The sequence below is a fragment of the Sinocyclocheilus rhinocerous genome, unplaced genomic scaffold (genome assembly GCF_001515625.1).
Source record: "Sinocyclocheilus rhinocerous isolate Xijiao unplaced genomic scaffold, SAMN03320098_v1.1 scaffold1570, whole genome shotgun sequence".
Lineage (NCBI taxonomy): Eukaryota > Metazoa > Chordata > Actinopteri > Cypriniformes > Cyprinidae > Sinocyclocheilus > Sinocyclocheilus rhinocerous.
In genome coordinates this window covers 364,659-386,525 of record NW_015664984.1, presented here as the reverse complement: position 1 = coordinate 386,525, position 21,867 = coordinate 364,659, and the positions used below count along the sequence as shown (strand labels likewise).

The window sequence follows — 21,867 nt, the reverse complement described above, 5'->3', positions numbered from 1 at the left end:
AACTATGTACTTTTTAATTCAGAAAAAGTACATACATTTTAATGATTAAAAAAATAAACATTCTGCCCTGTCAAGTTCTCAAAAACAACCTAAGCTGAGCCATGTTAACTCACTCTGGCGAGAGTGATAAACCTACTCTTTAAAATTGCAAAATGTATAGGCAACATCATTGCTTTTAAAAAAAAAACAGTAAGTACAAGAAATGTCCAAGCCTCCATTACAATTCAACTCTAAACAAGCAACCGTTTCGAAGTTACTGTAGTAACAAGCATTCCTTTGTATAGGCTAACAGTTCAATAAAGAGGAAATTAAGAACTTACATTTTAGACACAATACTGCCAGTCACATTGTCTGTTTTTGCTCAATAAAAATAGCTCTAAACAAAGTCACAGAGGACCCATTGTTATGCAGTAGTGTTGTTTTGTTCTTGAATGATTCAGTGCTTTTGAACGAATCTGATTTGTGAATGATTCACTGATTTACTTATAACTTGTTTCGTTCCTGAACAAAAGTCAATACCTTGTTGCCATCTACTGACGTGTGTAACTGCAGAAAGAGTCCCTGAAAAATACACAAAAAAAAATGCCTCCTTAATTATAATCCGACAATTAAAAAAATAGCAACAACAGTAATGCGCTTACCTTCGTGTCGCTATAATTTTACACAGAACTAGAGAAGCCTCTTGTTAAGTTCATGTTGTAGAACATAATACAGAACTTTGCACGGTCAAAACTAATCAAGTCTAGCAGTTTTCAAGGATTTATCAATCTGGACGTTTAAAAGATAAAAGACATGATCGTATAAACCGACATATTTAGTTTCGGTTATGATTAATTCAAATGTGCTCTGATTTCGGAGTTGCAGTGAGCCTTCGTATCATCTCACTCCACAATAATTCACGTTTTGAGAGTTGAGTCACTCTCCCACTCTTTAACTTATAGGCCTATTTAGGCATTGTGATTACTTGAATATACAGTCATACTACATTCAAAATCAGATACATAACTTGTCACTCATGAATCATAACGTCTGAGGTACTAGTACCATGAAAATAGATACTAGTACGGTTTATAGATTAAATGTTAAAACGGCTTGCCATAGTGTGTGTGTAGTAACGTTATGATGACTGATTGGATGCAGTATACATACTTGGGCTTGTTTTGTTAAACAATTAGCCTATGCAATTTATATGTTTGAAAACCGCCAAACTGACCCCAAATAGCCCAAATTTAGTCCACCCGCCCAAGCCAATTTTTACCCGCACAATCAAATTCAAAACCGCCCAGTTGGGCGGGAATCCGCCCAATCTGGCAACACTGCAGCCAATATCTAAAAAAAACTGTTTAATGTCTACTTCAGACTATGCTTTCTATTTTTAACAAATAGTCACCAGCTCTGTAGGCTTGGTTAAAGACCAAACATGTCTGATTATGTAACCCAATTTTGTAGTCTTTATCATATAGGCAGCAAAAAGCTGTATATTTATTTGAATTTTTCAAATTCTGTCTGTCTGTTCCTGGGAGTGGGTATTCATTCATTCATTCATTCATTGAGACATCAGAACATCTTTGCATTAGAAGGTTAACACTTGTTCAATACTTGTCATAATTACAATGATGAAAATGTCCTTGATAAGCACAACAGTTGTGACACAAACTATTTGCACTCTCCTTAAAATACCCATAGTGAATCATACATAAAAATATTTTCTGAACGAAGTCTGTTATGGTCACCAAGGCTACATTTATTTGATCAGAAATACAGCAAAACAGTAATGAGATATTATTACAATTCATTTAAAATAACTGTTTTCTATTTTAATATATTTTAAAATGTTATTTCTGTAATGGCAAAGCTGAATTTTCAGCAGCCATTACTCCAGTCTTCAGTGTAACATGATCCTTCAGAAATCATTCCATGCATTTATAAGTAAGTAAATAAATAAAACAGTGGTGCTGCTTAACAGTGTAAACCATGATACATGATTTTTGACGACTACTAAAAACTGTGTGTACTGTAACTGTACAATAAATAAACACATGAGTGAGTGCAATATAACACTGTGAACAAACAAAAAAGTGAGGTCATAATATATGATTAAGAGGGTGAAATCAAAGGAGAAAATACTCACAACTGCAACAAATTCAATTGCTTTTATTCAGTATTCGGTACATTTCATGTAACATTTGTTACAAATGGTGACAATTTGTCAGTTTAAAGCTAAGCATTAGACAGTTTACAATAAGCCTGTAATATTCTAAATAAAAAAATGACAGTTATTGCAGAGAAGAGAAGATCTCTTTAAAGTATCTGTGAAAAGAAACAAACTCAATCAGCTTCTCCGCATGAGTATTAATAATTGTACATTAATCATAAAATCAATTTTTAACTGTATCAACACATGTATAAAACACACCTACTATAAGCTATTCAAACTCATGCGTCACTCAGATTTACCCAACAGGATTTCCAGGCACAGCAGGGTTGATCTGAGCTGGCATCTGTAGTATGCAAATGATAAATTATATTATAATGCAGGCTACCTTTCAATAGATTTTTAGAAAGATGCAAATGATTTTTTCTACAAACCTGTGTGATTGAGACAGGTCTTGCTGTGGTCCTTCTGAGGAAGGAGCGCTGAGAAGAATAATTTAACACAGTTAGGTGGATGGCAGGAATTCTGCCTTTTGAATATTGTATAAACACTGAATATTGCTAAACAATGAAGTTACAGAACTTGTTTTACTAAGAACATCAGTTATAGTTAGGTATTAGTAGTTTTAGGCAACACACTACAAATAAATAGGATAAAGTTCAAAGTATTTACAGAAACGATTTTGGATCAGTGGCCAACAATTGGCCTTAAAAAACAATGGTTTTGCCTGTAATTGCTTTATAAATTGTACCTTAAATCTAGTCAGTGAGCCTGGTGGTACAGCTTGATTATTTCCAGTAGGGCCTTGTCCAGCCTAAAAGCATTAGGAATGAGCTTCATGAACATATTTATAGCCCATACATTTAATTTATAGAGCTGGAATAGTACTAGCAACTAGAAGGGTTGTTTTGTACCGCAACTTGTTGCTGCGGAGGGATCATGGCTGGTTGATTCTGGGGTCCACTAATGTAATACGCCAGTCCCTGTTGATCAGAACAGTCCAAAACAGCTTCCCAAATTACATTAATTGAGACAGAAATAAATGTATATTGTTACACAGTCATTGTGAATGAAAATGAACAAATACCCCATTAGGTGACGCGAAAGGGTAAGCCAACTGAGGTCCGATGTTGGGGGGACCGAAGGGAACTGGTGGCTGCTGAAGCACATATGGAGGAAGAGCAGCAGCAGGCAGAATCTGTCAGACACAAAAGAGTTAGCATTTGTCTGTATAGGACATTACCTGTTAGTGTGATATACAAAGTTCTTAAAGGAATAGTTCACCCAAAAATGAAAATTTGCTCACCCTCAGGTCTTCCGAGATTTACTGTAGATGAATTTGTCACTTTATCAGAACAGATTTGGAGAAATGTATCACTTGCTCACCAATTGATCCTCTGTAGTGAATGGGTGCCGTCAGAATAAGAGACAAAACAGCTGATAAAAACATCACAATAATCCACAAGTAATCCACATGTCTCCAGTCCATCAATTAATGCCTTGTGAAGTGAAAAGCTGTGTGTTTGTAATAAACAAATCCATCAAGATGTTTTCAACTTCAAGCCGTAGCTGAGAGAGTGAGACCACAACAGGCAATGGATATTTTAACTGGAGGCATAATTATGGATCATTATGGACTCATATTTTGGCCAGAAGTGACGGTTTTAAAAAGCCTTAACAGAATTGTTTCTTATAAATAAGTAGCTTTTCTCTTTACAAGGCATTAATAGATGTACTTGAGCCGTATGGATTACTTGTGAATTATTGTGATGTTTTTATCAGCTGTTTGGACCCTCATTCTGACGGCACCCATTCACTGCAGAAGATCCTTTGGTGAACAAGTGATGTAATGCTACATTTCTCCAAATCAGGTCTGATAAAGAAACAAACTCATTCACAAATTGAGCAAATTTTCATTTTTGGGTGAATTTGGGTGAATTGCTATTTTAATTGGTAAATCTTCAGTTCCTACCTGTGCTAATGGAGGCTGTCCAATAACAACAGGACCACCAGAAAGCACAGGTGGGTTCAGACCACCCACCAGTAGAGGGTTAACTCCATTTACACCAGTAACCAGACCTCCATTCAGACCGTTGATCAGATGCAGCTTCTAAAAGGAAGTGCAGCTTAAAGTGCCAATGTTAAACTTAACACACATAATTCTGATGATATGAATGAGCTTACCTTAGCTGAGGTGATCTAGAAGAGAAGGAAGGATCAAAGTGATCAAAGCATGTGTGGATGAACTGATAAATCACGAGTGACCAAAAGAATATAAAGTAATATGATAGATGAAATCAGTGTACTCACATCAGCAATTACGGTCAGAACCATAAAGATTATAACAAATTTCTTCATCTTGCAATCTGAAAAATAGCATATTTTAAATTACAAAGTATGAAATTGATACTAATACAATCATGTTACATAAATATAAACTAATTTCTCAGTGGCAAACATGTTTCTGGCACCCACCTGTTTCTCGCTCCAGTAGTGATTTGCTCTGCCATGTACAGGACAGAATAGATCTCCAAAGCTTTTTATTGAGCTGAATGATCTAGTTCAGCCAATTGGAGTTCAACGCTAATCCAGCTGTGTTTATCAGCAGGGTATTTGGAAGCATTAGTTACATTATGGTTTTGTTATGCAGATATTTTCAAGTTTTCAAGTACATCTTTTGGCAGAATTTGTGGTCATTTGAGTTTTTAGGGATTCTGGAGCTCTCAGAGTGACTAAACATACATAGATGTGCACATAATATAAGTCACATGACATCGTGTTCACTGTAGCCTGCACAGACATACAAAAACATGTGGTCTGACTGAGCTTTTGCTCATGACCTATACGAAAACATAGTTTGTGTTATAATCTCCTGGTCTGAATTTCTTAGGTCTTAGATCATTTGCATTGTCATGTAGTCAACAAATGTCAGCCCTATAGGCCATCATGCCAAAAGCATGTCTTAACCAAAAAACTGTAATGTTGTCTTGATTGTGATGTCTGGACTGTTTCAAACAATTTCTAAATATTGGCAGAACCCCCCCAGATTTTAGATCATTTGCATTGTTATGTAGTCAACAAATGTCAGCCCTGTAAGACATGATGCCACAAAGCAGTCTTAACTGAAAAACGGACTGATGACTGGACTGTTTCAAACTATTTCTATTTAAAAATACATTGATACATCGTAAAATATTTTATTCAACTTAAACAATTAAATGGCAAAAAAAAGGCAAAGTATCACAAGCTTATGAGCAACAGAAAAAAGTGCAATATATCATAGTGCATCAAGAGAAAGTGCAAAGAAATGCTTAATAGTCCACAGAATATTTGTGCATCAGTCCACAGAATATTTGCCCAAAAGTCTTGGGGATAATCAAGATATTTTTTGGCAAATGAGAGACAAGCCTTTGTGTTCTTTTTGGTCAGCAGTGGCTTTTGCCTTGGAACTCTCCCATGGGTAGGGCCACGTAGGTTTGGACAGCTTTTTTCCCCTAATAAATGAAATCATCATTTAAAAACTGCATTTTGTATTTACTTGCATTATCTTTGTGTAATATTTAAATTTGTTTGATGATCTGAAACATTATGTGACAAACATGCAAAAAAATAAGAAATCAGGAAGGGGGCCAACACTTTTTCACACCACTGTATATATAATTCCTCTACTTTCCCATATAGTTTACTGGCACAGTAATGCAGTAATTTAAAGAATATCTAAAAAATGTAATGCCATATTTCTCATAGCATATAATACAGCAGAGGAAAAACACTTGAGCAGTTTTTCAGTTCTCTTAAAGTATTCCTATATTGTTTTGTCAAATCCAATTCCAGTAGTAATATACTCTTCAGTGTCGTCTTGCTTCTCAATGGTCCTCACAGTCTCAGGCATGGTCTCCTCTACAGGTGTGCGAGGACAAACGTCAGGCTCTGGGTTGGTTTCTTGTTGTGACAATCCAATGCATGCAGGCTCTCTCAATGGTTCTGGGTTTATATCCACATTAGACAGTACTGCCTTATAACTGCAGCGATACTGCTGTGCTTGTGACTTTCCATGACACTGACACCAAATGATCAGGCAAATGCAAATGACAGTGAAACCAATTAGTACGGACACAGTTATGAAGTGATGTCTCTGGGTCACACCTGTGGATGACAGAGTAACTTAGTTCTAAATGTAAAATTATGCCAATTGTTACACTGATTTAAATAAAAAAACTTTAATTAGTTTGATTTAAATCTTACCCTCCACAGTAACAGTGTTGACACCAATGACTTCACCCATCTTGTCTCTCACAGTAAATGTGCCTGTATCAGAGGATGTTGCATCATGCACTACGAGGAAGCCCTTTATGACAGATACTCTGTGACTGTAGTCAGATGAACATGTAGGATTTATTCCTGTCACACTGCAAACCAGGGTCTCAGCTGCATCATGACCGGTGAAAGTTACCTTCACACGGTCAGAGCCCAACAAGTCCAGGGTGAGATTATCACCAAACTTTTTTGCAGAGAACTTTTGATCAGCTGGGGGGGAAAAAAATCACAATTTCAGTTAACTTTTTTTTCTTCTACAGGACAAAAAAAGAAAGTGCAAAAAATATAATATTCAACAACCTGTAACGTTGAAAGTGACAGCAGCAGGATAACCATGCTCCTCTGTATCCCTGTGATAGCACCGATACAATCCCTTATCTGATGTGGTGACTCTGAGTATGTTAAGGGAAAGATCTCCATCCTTATAATGGTGTAGTGAAACTGATGCCCTGCCTTTAAAACCTGAGCCATATGTCGTAATTCCTTTTTGAACTTGTACCACCGTTTGGTCATCTTTTTTCCACAGGATGTTCACAGTGTCATCAGCGATCTGTTTCTCTGTGCGTGCGTAGCAGGGTAGTGTGACATTGCTTCTGACTGAGGCGCTCACAGTAGTGGGCACTAAACAATGAAAGAACACAATACAAAGCAATAGATCACATCTAACAGTGGTAAGCACCCTATGTAGGGTGATAAACATTACCATTAAACAATTGTATGTCATGTTTAAGTAAAAAACAAGGACTTACCAAGAGCTTCTAAGTGGAATCTACAGAGAAACACTGAATCGCACATGACCAAGTACCAGCCTTCATCATTGTAAAGAACAGGATACAAGGTTAGAGACAGGGTTCCAGGCTTGAGGCTCACTCTGTTCTTAAAGTTGTCTCCTTCTGTGCAAGTATTTTGGACACATTTTAAAACGTCCAGATTTTCATTGTTAGTGTTGAATGTCCATAAGAGATGTCCATTACATGTCTCATTACAAGTGAAAATCGCAGTATCCCTAATGTTTACTTCAACAGGCATTCCACCTAGAAACAGTCCTAGCAGGAAAGAGGATTTAAAAAAAGGATTTTAGAAGAACATGTTTGATTGTAAAACAAATTACCATACTAACAAATTAGTATGAATAAGAATTAAATGCTCTAGTTTAGATCCTTGTTTTTAAAAAGATACTGGCCTCTTAAATACCTTCAGCATAGTTGACTAATTTTTATAATTAACTTGTACTGTCATATCTAACTTTCTCAAAGTGCTTTTTATGAAGAAACGTGAATAAAAAACATCATAACATATAAATTCACAAAAATCTATATGTTACCAAAAGTTAGGAGCAAATAAAGGAAGCTCTTTGATGGGTGAGGTAGCTTCATGGCTGTCTGGTGGCCTCTGGAACTGGAGGATTTAAGAATAAGAGGATATGAAATGTAGACAAAAGATTGTGATGTCTTGTAATGTCAATACTATTTTGTCTCTTCCACACTTCCAATATTTTTCTGATGTTTTTGGGAGTACAGCATTCAAAAAGAGGAAGATAATTTTGGGTAAAACAATGCAAATGCAAGGAATTCATTTACATTAATTTAATAATTAAGAATGTATTGTTATAAATAATAACTCATTAATAAATAATTCATACACTTGCAAATGCATTTGCATAGTAATTGTGCACCATATTATTATTATCAGTAAGTAAGTGGTTGTAATAAACTGCTTTTATTATATTTAAAACTATAAAGCTGCACACAGTTTCTAGGATATTTGTATTAAATTGTTTAAAGGTAGGGTGGGCAGTTTCTGAGTCATATAGCAGCGGAACTACAAAAAATAAAACAACCTAATGCAATGATTGGACGAAATGATTTTATAGTTCTAATCCTTACACAGAAGATTTTAACAACTTTCAACCAGTATAGAAAAATGTATCTAGAAGAAATTGCCTACCCTAACTTTGAGCTGTTATCAATATAAGATACTGATGATGATGATGAACTGAAAAACGGAAACAGAAAGACAAAGATGCTACACCACTTTAAATCTCAACATGCTCACGTGTTCATAGACAACAGATGTGAGAAGAAAGGAAGCGTGGCCTTCAATGCATCAAGATGAAGGTCACAATAATACAATTTTACAACTTCAAATGTTGTGCAGCGTATGCTCGGCTGCCAAAAACGGGCATACTAAATTTAACATAATAACACAATCCCTGACTATAAATATAGCCTTTACTTAAATAAAAAAAAAATACCTTTGCTCACCTGTCCCGTTACAGGCTCTTTCCCCGTTGAGCTTTAGGAATTTTCTAATTCTAAATCCCGCTATTCTTTAAAGTTCTATCGACACAACATTTAAACATACAGACGAGTCAAAATACGTGCGAAACGATTTAAAGCATCCGAACAACTTTAAAACAGTTCTCTGGATGTCATGGGACGTCGGCGATAAAATAAGTCTTGAAGACACGGAAGAAGAGTGAAGAACAAGTTTCTGAACACTGTCGTTGCAAAAATACAAAATCCTGTCACGAGTAACTTTTACTAACGTCTAAGGTAGGATTTTGTTTGTGTCGAGACGACAAACTAAAAAAAAAAAGTAGACTAGGTACAAAAAAAATATCCACTTGACTAGCTTGATCCAGTCGAGCAGTGCTAGGTGATGTTTACACGCATGCGCTGGAGTAGGTTTCGAATACGCATGTGCGCATTCACTGCGCAATGACCTAGGCCTATATAGCCTATCTGCCCGCCTATAATACAACATAAAAACGTTAATGTTTAAATTAATCTTCAAGTAGCCATATGGTTTTCTCCCTACTGGCAATTTAAAGGATTGATGCTATTTTGAAATGCTGAATATGTGTTTCGTATTTTATTCCCACACTGCCCACATAAGTGCTGTACATGGATTGTTATTAGGCTATGTGAAATAAACCTACACCAAGCACTGTAGCACATGATTGATATGCAGAAGTCGCGCTATAAATAGCTAATTATTCTAATATATCTCTCTGACAGGGTTAAATGTCTTTGTCTCTTTTTATCCGGGTTAGGATTAGTAGTTGAGCCTACAAAAACACTCAACTATAAGAGGACTAGTCCACCATAAAGTGAACTGTATATTCTTAATTTAAATATATATATATATATAAACGTTTTTTTTGTTTTTTCAAAATTATTGCATGCCAATTGGTTTTATGGAACTATGAAACAATAAAGAAATGAGAGTAACAGTGGGAAAAAATAAAGAACAATAATTTCTAGACCACATTTTTCATGAAGGACAAACAATATTGTTTTATTTCCAAAACGAAACAAACGAATAAAAAATAAACATACATGAACATTTAATCAATTATTTAACAATTAAAATGCTAGACTTGCCTATAGATTTGTATAGATTTATAAATATCCTGTATTTCTTAATAGTATACATATATATCCATCCTCATTCCCTTTTCTCCTATCCAAGGAAAGGCCAAAAACAGCCCGTTATAGCTGTCAAATTTGGAGTTTCATATATTTATTTGAACAACAACAATCATGCTTTTTAAGCCCGTTATAGCTCTCAAATTTGAAGTTTCATATATTTATTTGAACAACAACAATCATGCTTTTTAAATATTTGTATGCTGTATTCTCTTTTATTCTTCATTGCTGGAGGGTTTTTTTTTCCCCCTGGTCTTCATATGCACCACTAAAACAGATACTAACATTCCCAGAAGGCCAAAACACAGCACTGCTATGAATACTTGATAATGAAGAGAAAGACCATCGGGACCTGTTTTTTAGGAAAGCTCAGTCAGACAGATTGTTTTTCTATTTTTATTTACACTGTACGAAAAACAGATATTTTATATATGTAAAATATTGTTTATTGTGTTTTTTTATCGTGTTAGAGCATTTTTCATGCTTACCTTGAACTTGATCAAAGGGCTTGTATTTACTTTGCTGGTTTGCTGAAAAGACTACAAAAAAAGATGAGCAGAAGGATCACACTTCTAATAATAATGCCCAAATAAACTCAGCAAAAAAATAAAAATCCCCCTTTCGGGATATTGTATTTTAAATATAATTTTGTAATCCAAATATAATTTGAATTTCAATATAATTTTGTAATCCAATCCAAATAAAGCTTTACAAATCTATATTGGAAGGGGTTTAAACAATATTACTTTTTAACTATTTCGGTGTGAAATAGTCCTTAAGACGGCAGGAAATTAAGGTCACAGTTAGACGATAACTAGATAAAAGTGTTCAAGACCAACTTTGATGTTGGCTTGAAAAAGCCTGACCAGACAGTTCTGAAGTAGTCTTAAAAAATTTTGGTTCAAAGGTTTTCAGTTTAAAGCACTTTTAAAGGTCATGCAGTCTATTAGAAAAACAGAATGATATTCTGTATGGATGTTAGGATGTTGCTATGCAGTTGCTAGATTACTTGGGGTGGTTGCTAGGGTGTTTCTGTGCGGCTGATAAGAGTATATTGCCGTGTGGTAACTGGCAAATCTGCTGCAGTTCATGAGAATGAGATGCAATGTAGCGCATAAAGCAGCTGGGGCACCCAAGATACTCACTGCTACTTTTCATACTGACCCCCCTTTCTTCAGGAATTCATTATTCCATTTCTGTGTGTCAAATGCCTGCGAAAGTTGAATTTATGTCTCAGTTGTTAAGTTCTTTATGTTAAAAATAAATATTTACACATTAAGAAATTTGCCAGAAATAAAAGCTGTTCAAAGTAAAACGTTTCTTTTAAGTATTTTTTTCTGAGTTTATTTCTTGAGAAATGAAATGCTCACACTTACTGTATAGTTGCACTCCTTTGTCAAAATTCAAGTGATTTTGATAGGATGTTAAAAGATTGTTTTCAATACATTTAACAATTAATACAAATGTAATCATCATGTAATCTGATTCACTTGGAGACGGGGAGCTGTATTTACCTGCACAAAACAGTATAGCCGTTATTTGGATTCAGTTATTTCAAACACTGCAGTATTATACGTATTCCACAAATAAGTATCAACAATATTGCTCATTGTAGTCTTATTGAAAATGCACATTTCACAGTAAAGCACTGATTTTGAGTTGGAATGCAGATATAATGGTTACCAACTATACATTTGTATAAGTCGAAATCTAATAGTTATAAGTACAAATTAAAACAAGACTTCAGTCATCATTCTACTAACAGCTGAAATTCAGACATGGTTTGGGATTTTTGAGAACAAAGCCAGTTACTTTTCCCACAATCTAAATTAACACATTTACCAAGTTATATGTAACTTCAGTTTAAAACCATATGGCTTCAAACTGGTATTTGTTATGAACAGTTACGAGAAACCTAAACATTTCAGAAAATATGCAATGATCATAACCACAACATTGGCAAGATTTTCATGCTGTTGAAAAGGTGTCATGATACTTATGAGAAGTCTTGCCAGTTTGAAACTGTTTATTTGAGTTTTTCCAGTACATTTACCACCTTACTTTAACTGTGTTATGGCATGTTAGTTAACACTTCCACACATTTCCTACAATATGCCTTGAACATAACTATTCTTTGGTATAATAACATACAACAATAACAGAGTTAAAACAGGAAGAGGCAATGAACATTAATGGTGTTTTAGTAATATACTGTTACTTGTAGTGCAAGTCATTAACCCACAAATAGTTTAGCCAATTAATAGCATATATCATTGCTGCATTAAAAAATAGTGATAAATCCATCAACATACGTTTCACTAACAACATGTAAACATGTAACTCAACCCTTAACCAAAGATTGCAGTGAGGTAAATACAAAGGCAGCCATTCAAATACTAAATATCTAAAACAATACACTAAATTATTTGCAGATCACAATAAGACAAGCTATAATAAGAAAAAGAGCCATCTCAGGCATTTAAAACTATGTATTAAAAAGTAACACCACCTTTTTACTTTACTATCTATAGGGAAGCTGTAATAAACCAGAAACAACCAACCAACCAAAGTATATTACAGGAAAAATGGCATGGCAAAAAAAAAAACTCTTAAATTAACTGCATTGCAAAGCAAACATTCTTATAGTGTAAATAGAAAACTTCATAAAAGCATAATCAACATATCATTTTTGATCCTTCTAGTTTTTCTTCGACTCTTCGTTCTTGTCATCCAAATAGCCTGGAAAGCTTTCTGCTGGTTCCCATGTGTTCTGAAACTTTGCCCCACTGAGAGAAGTAAAATATAAATATGAAATTAAACATCAGGGATGTTTTTCCATGAAAGGCACTCCGTTGAACCCAAGGTACTATGTGTTCTTTGTCACTACTATGCTGTAATAAACTTCAAGGTCTTCAATGACCTCATTATTTTTTTCTCACATTAGTTATCAACCCATATGGACTTTTTGATGGCCAATGCAGATATCTCAAAGAAAAAGGTATCTTAAGCCCTATTCGGACAGGACTAGTTTTCTAAACTACGTTTCTTATCGCCTGACGTCTGTGATTGTCATGTACCAATTTGGACGGGACTAACATCTCTGTGTTTATTACAGAGGTGTGAGGGTCAGATCACGCATTCTGTATGCGTGCATTGCCTATAGTTATTCTGATTCATTACCATAGTATAACCACAGTTTACTACAAATACCATGGTGAAGCTATATGGCTAGTATAGCAAAACCATGGTTAATGTGTGGTTACATTAGTTTAACTACTTTATTTTTTTTTTTTATTTGTAGAAAACCATGTTTCATTTTCATAAAAGTACATATGTAATTAAAACATTATGTAATTGAGTGCAGAAATGAACGCGAGTAATCTTAACTTTGCTGATATTACAGTGGCCAGTCTTGACAGTTTACGTGATTTGGCTCTTGATTTTATTTATTTATTTTTTTTGCCAGGAGGCAAACATATAAAAAATATCAAAGTATGTCTGTGAAACACAAATTTCTCTAACGACCCCCTGTAAAATGAGTCCCATCCGAATAGGGCTTTAGACAGCAGATATGTATACAATGCTTAAAGATATTAAAATCACATGCATACCGATGACTTTAAATTTATATTTATATATTCATGTAAGAATTTGAAAATGTATAAATATGGAAAAAAACAACGAACTTGTTTTAAAAAAAATTTTAGATGGCAACTACTTGACTCTGAAATTATATTTTACTGTTTTTCACAAATAAAGAAACTGTTATAAAAAGATATGTATAAAAAGGCATAAAAACACTGTAACCAACTGTGCACTCAGTAATCTTGTAATCTGGTGTGGAAGATATTGCTAATTTCACATACAGCACACAGTGAATATGACATGAATATGGCAAACTGAAAAAACTCAAGCCTGGTTGATATATAGGTCGACCACTAATATGCGACAAACCACTGAATTACACATACATGAAAAGAAACTAGGAACTAGGTTAAACTAAATGGTGCTGGTGTTTCTCTTTGGGAGTGTGATATCAAATGAGGAAGACTTACCACAATGTGCAAGGCATCCACTTGACCCGAACTTCATTTCTTCCCTTTTAAAATTAAATGAATATCAGAGTTAAGCATAATGTTGTTTTTTATTTTCAAAATGATTTAAAGGCTCATGGGATGATGCATAAATGCACTGCATTCCTACCTTATTGTTTCTCCATCTCAGAATATTTTCAACAGGAAACACACCATTGTATGCATCATGAGAACAATCTAGAGGAAAAACATCACTCAGAATTTTCTAATATAACAGGATGATCTGCACAACAATAACACTAATCCAATACTGAATCCAGTCACTTATTTTATGTTGTTCAATGAACATTTTTCCATTTTTGTAATATTACCTGACATCTTCCGCTTTCTAGGAGGAGAACGGAGTCCTGACTCATCACTTGAACTGGCATGTTTTCCGTTATCTGTTACTTTTTCATTTTCATGCACAGCTGGTGACTCTGATCCATTTGCATCCTCACTAACCTGAATTTGGCATGAGGTGGTGGACATGACAGCATAGACTTTTCTGACACTTGACTGTCCAACACTGGACTCCGACAGGGCTCCTGGCCTTGAGTCCAGGCTTTCCGCCACACTTTGGGGTGATAGTTGTGTCTCGCTGGTCTCAGGTACGTTCACCACCGTGGATTCTGCACTGCGTTTGCTTGCAGATCCAGGACTTGTATCTGCTGCAGCCATATTCTGTGCTTCACTCAAAAGATCCTGTTTTGAATATATATATTTATCAATATAAAAGCCGGTCAACGTTGTAGCTTATTTTGCCCACTAAGGAGTCTGTCTGGCCAACAGGTAAATCCAGTTTCACAATAGCAGATTTTCAGTTGTCTTCTTCATTTACATATGCAATAAAAGATCACAACAATCAGGCAGCATTTCACAGTAGTGGGTGTTAAAAGACCCAGCGACACCTTACTGAGTTAATGGCCCTGCTGACTTTCCAACAATGTTTGGCATAGTGATAATGTAATCAAGCACCATTTGCCTATTTACACGAGTAATGAAATAAGAAAGTTGAGGCAGAGCAGTTTGTCTGTCCTGTTTTGAAGAGTTATTTTGCAAGAGAGAGCTTTTTGAGGACAAAGCAGCCTCCAGCTGGGAGTCTGAGATTCTTTGGAGACGAACCTCAAACCTCTTAGCCTTAATATCCTTGGGAACAATAAGGTTGGTGTGGATCCGTTTGTGCATGGTTAAAGCACACGGAGTGGCAAACATTTGTTCACACTGACTGCATCTGACCTGAGGTTGAACTTCCTGACTGTGTGCAGTGAACCCCTGAAGAGTCGTGAACATCTGCCCACACCTGTTGCAATTCTGAGGCATTGGGCAATTGTGACTCTTGAAGAGGAGGTCTGTTTTAAACCTTCTCTCACATTTACGACAGATATACACACTAGGGACCTGGTGCAGGGCTCTGGAGGGGCTAGACTGGAGGTCGCACTCGTCCGATGAACAACACAGACAGTGCCTCTGCATGCTGAGGTGCTGTCGGTCTCGAAGACCACGAGCAACACTTACATCATTAGCGTGCTTTGGCGTTTTGATTAATTTCCTTTTTTTCATCACCTCTGATTTTGGGTTTTTTGTTAATATGTCCACACTTGTAGATGGTCCATTTTCAGTGATTTTAGATGTGGTCTGTGATATGGTCTTGCTTGATGATTTCCGCCCTCTCACTCGTGGCACATTGGTGGGACAAACAATTTTCTGTTTTACCACATGCTGTGTGCATTTCGTCTCTTGGCATTTGGTCTTATGGCTGTTTTCAGCAATAGCACAGATCTTCTGAACCTTTCGGCCTAATGATTCAACACACAAAAAAGTGTGAATTAGTATTGTTAAAACTCAGTAAAAGCACATCAGAATAAATGTATTTTACTTCAGCACAACAACAGTGATGATGAAAAATATTAGTATTATTTATATATTATTATAGTATATTTTTTATATTTTTAATTAGTTTTTATTTTCAGTTTTCATTTAAAGTTTTAACCATTTTTATGTGCTTTTGCCATTTTTATTAGTTTTAGTTTGTTTTATACATTTGTATTTAACTTGTTTTAGTAATTTTAGTACTTCAACTTAAACATTTCATTTTCATTTAGTTTAAGATTTTCTATTAATATTCATATTTATTTCAGCTGTATTTCAATTAAGAACTATTTGAAATAGTTTTACCCCAGATTATGTGAGAAATATCACAGCAAAATGTTTTTAAAAATACCACTGAAATAACAATAAAGTGTTGTCACTTTAATTCTGTATCATCTTAGTGATTCATATGGTCAGTGAGAACAAACTCTAGTAACTTTAACAGTTTAACAGTTTATCATATTTCCAGTTTTTTTATATATAATCTTTATTTTTATTTTGTAGTGGTACTTCCCTGAGATTTATGTCTATTGCTATTTATTACCATGAAAAATTATCTAAAAATAGTAGTACCTGGTGTGCCTGACTGTGTCGTCTCTGTTTCTGAGACATTCTTTGCTCTTTTTTCAGGCCCCTGTAATACACAAAACATGGCGATTAATATTAACGAAACAGCACAAATGATTCTATAGAAGACAATACATTTTCAACAGAGCGTCAGTAAAATGACAGATTGGCTATGATGACCAACTGGAAACAAGTTCAATTACTGCTATTCATTTTAAATTATTTAACAAAAAGTTGTACTTCTGTATTTTTGTGGTAAACAGCACAGAAATAACAACACTGATTCTTGTTGAAAACAAGTGAAAGCAATGACCACAGAACACATGCCCACTCACCACCGCCTGTGGCGTGACAGTGTCAGAGCTCTGTACATCAGGCTGGGAATTCACATGTGACACTTCCACCTCGTCATCTTCTCTTTTGAATTCGCTCCTCTGAGCCCTAATGATGGCCTCTGTCTTTTGCTGCTCACATTCCTCCAACTGCTGCTTCAACAAGTCGATCTCCCTCCAGCTCCGGGTGATCTCCATTCTGGTCTCCAGCAGCACTTTGCTGAATATTTTGACTATCTCTGAGGTTGCTTTCACCATGAGCCCTTGAATCAGGACCCTGAACTTAGCCGATAAAGCATCCTCCACTTCCATTGTGGGTCGCTGGTGGTGGATTTCTTACACGGAAAGGGCAGGCTTACTGCCAGCGGCCAAAGCCTTCTTATTGAGTCAAGTTGAAAAACAGCCGTCCAATTTCAGGTTACCTTTCAAAAGAGGAGACATATTAAGATGTAGAAGTGAAAATGTTCATGATCCGTTACAACTAAGTTATGCTTCTTAGTCACCGAAACTCATGTTAGTTGATTAGATTTCGAGATTGTTTCTGTGAACTGCTGAGTTTAGTGTTATTTTATATCATCTGGCTGCCTACTTTATGACATTCTTGGAAGCATCAAACAAATCATTCACATTCATGTTTTGCACAATATGCCACTTTTTACGAAATGGTAAAATGTGTATGAATTCAGAGTTTTAATAGAGTACCACTATAAATGGTAGCTATTATTCCTAATATCCATCATTAGCAGTAGCTACGTTTTTAGGAAAACCTAACATTAAGTGAAAATTATATTTAATAAATAACATTAAATACAGTTTTTAAAAACCTAGCAAAAGTCTATGTATTATGTTTAGGTGCTTCTGATTCTTTCAAAACGTATGAACATTTATTAAAAATACGGACAAACCCAGCATTTATGTCAGTGAACAAATGACTTCAGGATGGTTACTGATCATCTATTTGTCACCACGTACAAGCAGAAAATCTTAAGATGTTTACAAAATACATGTATTTTGTGGCCACTTTAAGATTTTGCAGCAACCATTTTTTTTTAACTTACCTGGTTTAAACGGTTGATAGTTATTAACAATACCCACTTTGAAATCAAAATTGGGAAAGAAAGAAAGAAAACTTTTTATGGCAAGCTGACTGTGGCGGTTTCAACAGGACATGACCATAGACTGTATAAAAACAGGACATGACCCGTGATGCCTGTGGGGAAAAAAACGTGGATGGGGGGCATTTCTCTCGTTTAAAGGGACATGTCTGCTAAAGCAAGCAGGCTAAGGACGAAAACTGATTTCTCCCCAAAAAAGCGTGCATAAAAAAAGATTTGTTCTGGTCTAATATGCCCCGCTTTCTGTAAACTAACCAAGATAAAATGGTCACGTTGGTTTCATAAATAACCTGCACTGTTAAATTAACGTACTAGAAAAGCTACTCCTCACCTCATAAATAGTCTGAAGCGGGAATCATTTAATGATGGCGCCTGTGCAAATTCTGGAAACGAGAACCACTAGTATAACACATAGCCTATACACTCAAATGTAAACAAATATTTCATAAAAGAGAAGCTTACCTTCGATGAAATATCAATTTTGTCCGTTTGGGACAAGGGCTCTGAATCCCTCAGTCGCTGTGGGGAGTGTGAAGCGTCACCGCATAACGGGCCGACGGGAAACAAATATCAGCGGGACCGTATCCCACAACATTGCAGACAAACTGCATTTTTAGCTGTAGTATTGGTGGCATGTGTCGTAACAAACCTTCTTGTTCATGTAGACAAACATAGAAACAGTAAACAAACCCATTTGTTTTGAGCAGGAAATTTGGTGAACGTGTATAAAACTATTTTCATGCATTTATTTACATAGTCAAGTATTTGTCCATCCGTGTTTCATGCTCTTCATACTTATAATTGAAGCTCGTAATTTACATGTAATGATCCTTAAACCAGACATCAAAACTTAAACTTAAAAATGCAGCCCATCTACTTTAAGATTCTATTATTTTAATCTCGCTTTCTCCTCAATCCTTTCTTCAAACCCACCCCATGTCCTTCCCACACATGAAGAGCTCCCATGAATGTTACAAAGTCTGCCTGACTATATTCCTTAAAAAAAGAAAACTGCACACACACACACACACACACACAAACAGCAGAGGACAATGTCACACATAACTATATTTTATTCACAACTTTACATTTTAAACATCACCTCTTTGAAGTTGTACAAGATATCGCTGGCCCATAGGTAAGAGATTTCTCTCCACAGCAGTTTCCTGCAGGAGAAAAGAACATCTTAAAAAGATGTTTCACATCATTTTAAAGTTCAGCATTTGAAACTGGAAATTGTGAGGCTTCACAATAAACTGAGATATGGCCTAAACACAAAAAGCTGTTAAAAGCTTAAATAACAAATACACTAAAGTGTAGGAGCACCACCCTGTTTTGTCTGCAGTCTATAGATTTTCCAGTAATATATGGCAAAGCTGAATTTTCAGCAGCCATTACTCCAGTCTTCAGTGTCACAATATTCTTCAAAAATCATTCTAATATGATAATTTGGTGCTTAAGAAATATGTATTATAAATGTTTTAAACATGCTTTTTGTGGAAACTGATACATTTATAAATATCTTTACTGTCACTTTTGATCAAATTAATGTGTCCTTACTGAATAAAAGTATTACTTTCCTTCAAAAATAAACAACTAATTAAATAAATGAACATTTTAGTGACCCCTAACTTTCACTTTTGAACCAGATTTTCGATCTTTTTATTTATCTATTTATTTTTTGGTGTCGCCCCTCTTCCGAGCACAACAGAACAACTCTTCTCGCTGCAGACTGTGGTATAATGAAGTAGCTATGCTTTTAATATATGCACAAACACATTTAAAAATATATTTTTTTGTTTTTTTGTAGAGGATCCTATTTTCAAGTACTGTTTGCAGTTATATATGTCAAGCTTTATTTTGACATATATTTTGTTTTATATTTTAACTCCAGGAGACTGTTCTCACATTACATATGCTACATGTGTCTGTTTTACTTGTATTACTCATATGGAGAGGAAAAACTAAACTGCAGGACAGGGAATTTAAGAAGTCCATGGTTAAGACCATTTCAAAAGTTGAACTATTAATATCATGTGGTATCTCCGTAGTGGTAAAATGAAAAATTATTTTAGATAATGTAGATATTTTAGCCCTTACACAGCACTTCACAGTTCTGAAAGAAGCAGCACAGATACACTCTTAGTAAATGTTTATTTCCATAACATAGTTTCATAATCCACCAAATACTACAGTTCTGAGTGTTACCTGTAGCTAACAGGGAACTAAATATATGAACTAGTGAATCAACAGTATCAGTACTAAAAAAACAAAACAAATAAATACACTACTCATGTTCAGGACTTTCCTCAAATGAGCAGGTTCCTTCAAATTCCTCTTCAGCATTGAACTTCTGCTTGCATTTTGTGAGATGTGTTTTTAACTGGCCTCTTCGAAGAACAGTGGCAGGACAGTAGCAGCAATGAAAATGTGCATATTCTCTGCATTTTAAGTTACACTTGACAATACTGAAATCTGAAAAAAGTTTTAAAAAAAAGATTTTAAAAAAAGAGTGAATTAACATGCCTTGACAAAAGAACATCTTCATGAATTAGGAAGCACTATACACACCATCCTGCTGGACAGCCAACTTCAGATGATTCTGGACGTGGTTAACAACGCTCCCTAACTCTCTTGGCGTGTAGACCCAGGTCTCACAAAATGGGCAGTGATACTTGTCACAACACTGAGTGCACTTAGAGATACAGGGGCTTTCTCCATTTTTAAGGACAGTAATATGCGTCTAAAAAGGATATTTACAATCAAACAATGATTAACATCTTTAACATCAACATTTTGAATATTAAAATTCGCTAACAATTTGTTATAATCAAGATTTCAGCTTATTTAATCAGAGAAAGATATTATAATATAATAAGAATTATATTTTTTCAGTATGAAGTTTGCCTTGACAACTTTTAAAATCTATTATAAATATTCTTACATTTGCAATATAGGGGTTATGAGGACCCAGCATGATGTTAGGAAAACAATAAGTCAATTCCAAAAGGGCTAATGTAAAATGCAAGTGTCATTAAAATACACGAACAATATAACAACAACACAAATTGTGCTCATTCACTTACTGTTTCACTTGTTGGTGTTGAGTCCATCCTTGTCATGGAGTATGATAACAAATAATCCTCATTATTATGCTCGTGCATTAAAGACATCCAGTGTGTCACCAAAATCTCCTATTATGCATTCGCATTAAAAACATCCCCTATGCCGGCTAAATTATTATGTAGTCTAGTGGATTAGATTAACTACGTCATCGTGCTACAGTCTGCAGCAAAACCCTCTTCTAACAGATAGGCAATGCAATAATGCTGACCATATTTAATTGAAACATGATTGAATTGTCCTTTTGCTTGTGTTTTTTTTTTTTTTTTTAATAATGTGTAGTTCAGTGTAAAAACTCATGGAATTACACAATTTCATTCAATTAAATTCATGGAAAATGTGAGCAGCTCACACAGAAAGAATATAAATCCAAGGTATTGCTTAATCCAATTTAATGGATTATCAGTGCCTCCAATTTGATACAAAGTTACACAGATCAATTTAAAGAGGTCATATGATGCAATTTCATGTTTTCCTTTGTCTTCGGAGAGTTAAAAGCTGTTCGTGCATACAGAAGATCTGTAAAAAGTCACAAAGATTGAAGTCTCAAACCCAAAGAGATATTCTTTATAAAAGTGAACGCTCATCCGCTCCTTCCTAAAATGCCTCGTTCAAACACGCCCCCAAATATCTACGTCAGAGTGTGGGAAGATTTGCACAACACCGCCCAAATGTATATGCAAAGAAAGAAGCCGTGACTTTTATTCTCGCTGTAGTATTGTTGCCGTCGCTAACAAACTACTTTGTTTGGCCTTCCAAAAAAGGACACAACTAGAAATCAGTGGTTAAGTTGTATTTACAACACTGTTCCAGAACAGTAGCCGCCGGTGTTCCAGTGAATTCAGTTCCCCTGTTTCCCCTTCGGCGCGCATGCTGACCCTA

General features: G+C 35.3%; 3 protein-coding genes across 6 annotated transcripts in view; all 3 read right to left on the bottom strand.

The window, feature by feature from the left end:
* Window positions 1–5,755: 5,755 nt before the first annotated feature.
* LOC107730499 (uncharacterized) lies at window positions 5,756–9,129 on the bottom strand. 4 transcript variants are annotated; one of them, XM_016541340.1, is made up of 6 exons: window positions 8,727–9,129; window positions 7,797–7,870; window positions 7,222–7,518; window positions 6,773–7,093; window positions 6,401–6,682; window positions 5,756–6,301 (listed from the first exon to the last, which is right to left on the bottom strand). In XM_016541340.1, the coding sequence occupies exons 2-6, from the start codon at window positions 7,846–7,848 to the stop codon at window positions 5,961–5,963; spliced, it is 1,293 nt and encodes a 430-aa protein (XP_016396826.1). In that variant the 5' UTR covers window positions 7,849–7,870; window positions 8,727–9,129; the 3' UTR covers window positions 5,756–5,960. The 4 variants fall into 4 exon arrangements, with proteins under 4 accessions (XP_016396826.1, XP_016396825.1, XP_016396827.1 ...); XM_016541339.1 differs by having other exon boundaries at window positions 8,737–9,129; XM_016541341.1 differs by lacking the exon at window positions 7,797–7,870.
* A 2,822-nt stretch (window positions 9,130–11,951) lies between these two features.
* LOC107730520 (uncharacterized) lies at window positions 11,952–18,706 on the bottom strand. Its single transcript, XM_016541369.1, has 9 exons — window positions 18,616–18,706; window positions 18,325–18,511; window positions 16,751–17,169; window positions 16,422–16,482; window positions 15,015–15,775; window positions 14,309–14,681; window positions 14,107–14,174; window positions 13,959–14,002; window positions 11,952–12,689 (listed from the first exon to the last, which is right to left on the bottom strand). The coding sequence occupies exons 3-9, from the start codon at window positions 17,057–17,059 to the stop codon at window positions 12,602–12,604; spliced, it is 1,704 nt and encodes a 567-aa protein (XP_016396855.1). The 5' UTR covers window positions 17,060–17,169; window positions 18,325–18,511; window positions 18,616–18,706; the 3' UTR covers window positions 11,952–12,601.
* A 229-nt stretch (window positions 18,707–18,935) lies between these two features.
* LOC107730521 (uncharacterized) overlaps window positions 18,936–21,867 on the bottom strand; it is a 12,130-nt gene continuing 9,198 nt past the window's right edge. Inside the window, exon 7 of the mRNA XM_016541370.1 lies at window positions 18,936–19,028. Within this exon, the coding sequence (XP_016396856.1) occupies window positions 18,954–19,028 (75 nt within the window). The 3' untranslated portion in view covers window positions 18,936–18,953. The remainder of the gene's footprint in view (window positions 19,029–21,867) is intronic.

Excerpts from the sequence above, each read along its gene's own strand:
- LOC107730499 (XM_016541340.1), bottom strand. The coding sequence starts at position 7,848 with ATGAAGCTACCTCACCCATCAAAGAGCTTCCTTTATTTGCTCCTAACT. Across the intron at positions 7,094-7,221 it reads ATTCCACTTAGAAGCTCTTG|TGCCCACTACTGTGAGCGCC; the intron begins GTAAGTCCTTGT and ends TTCATTGTTTAG. Across the intron at positions 6,302-6,400 it reads CAACACTGTTACTGTGGAGG|GTGTGACCCAGAGACATCAC; the intron begins GTAAGATTTAAA and ends TGTCATCCACAG.
- LOC107730520 (XM_016541369.1), bottom strand. The coding sequence starts at position 17,059 with ATGGAAGTGGAGGATGCTTTATCGGCTAAGTTCAGGGTCCTGATTCAA. Across the intron at positions 16,483-16,750 it reads CTGTCACGCCACAGGCGGTG|GGGCCTGAAAAAAGAGCAAA; the intron begins GTGAGTGGGCAT and ends TGTGTATTACAG. Across the intron at positions 12,690-13,958 it reads TGGATGCCTTGCACATTGTG|TGGGGCAAAGTTTCAGAACA; the intron begins GTAAGTCTTCCT and ends TACTTCTCTCAG.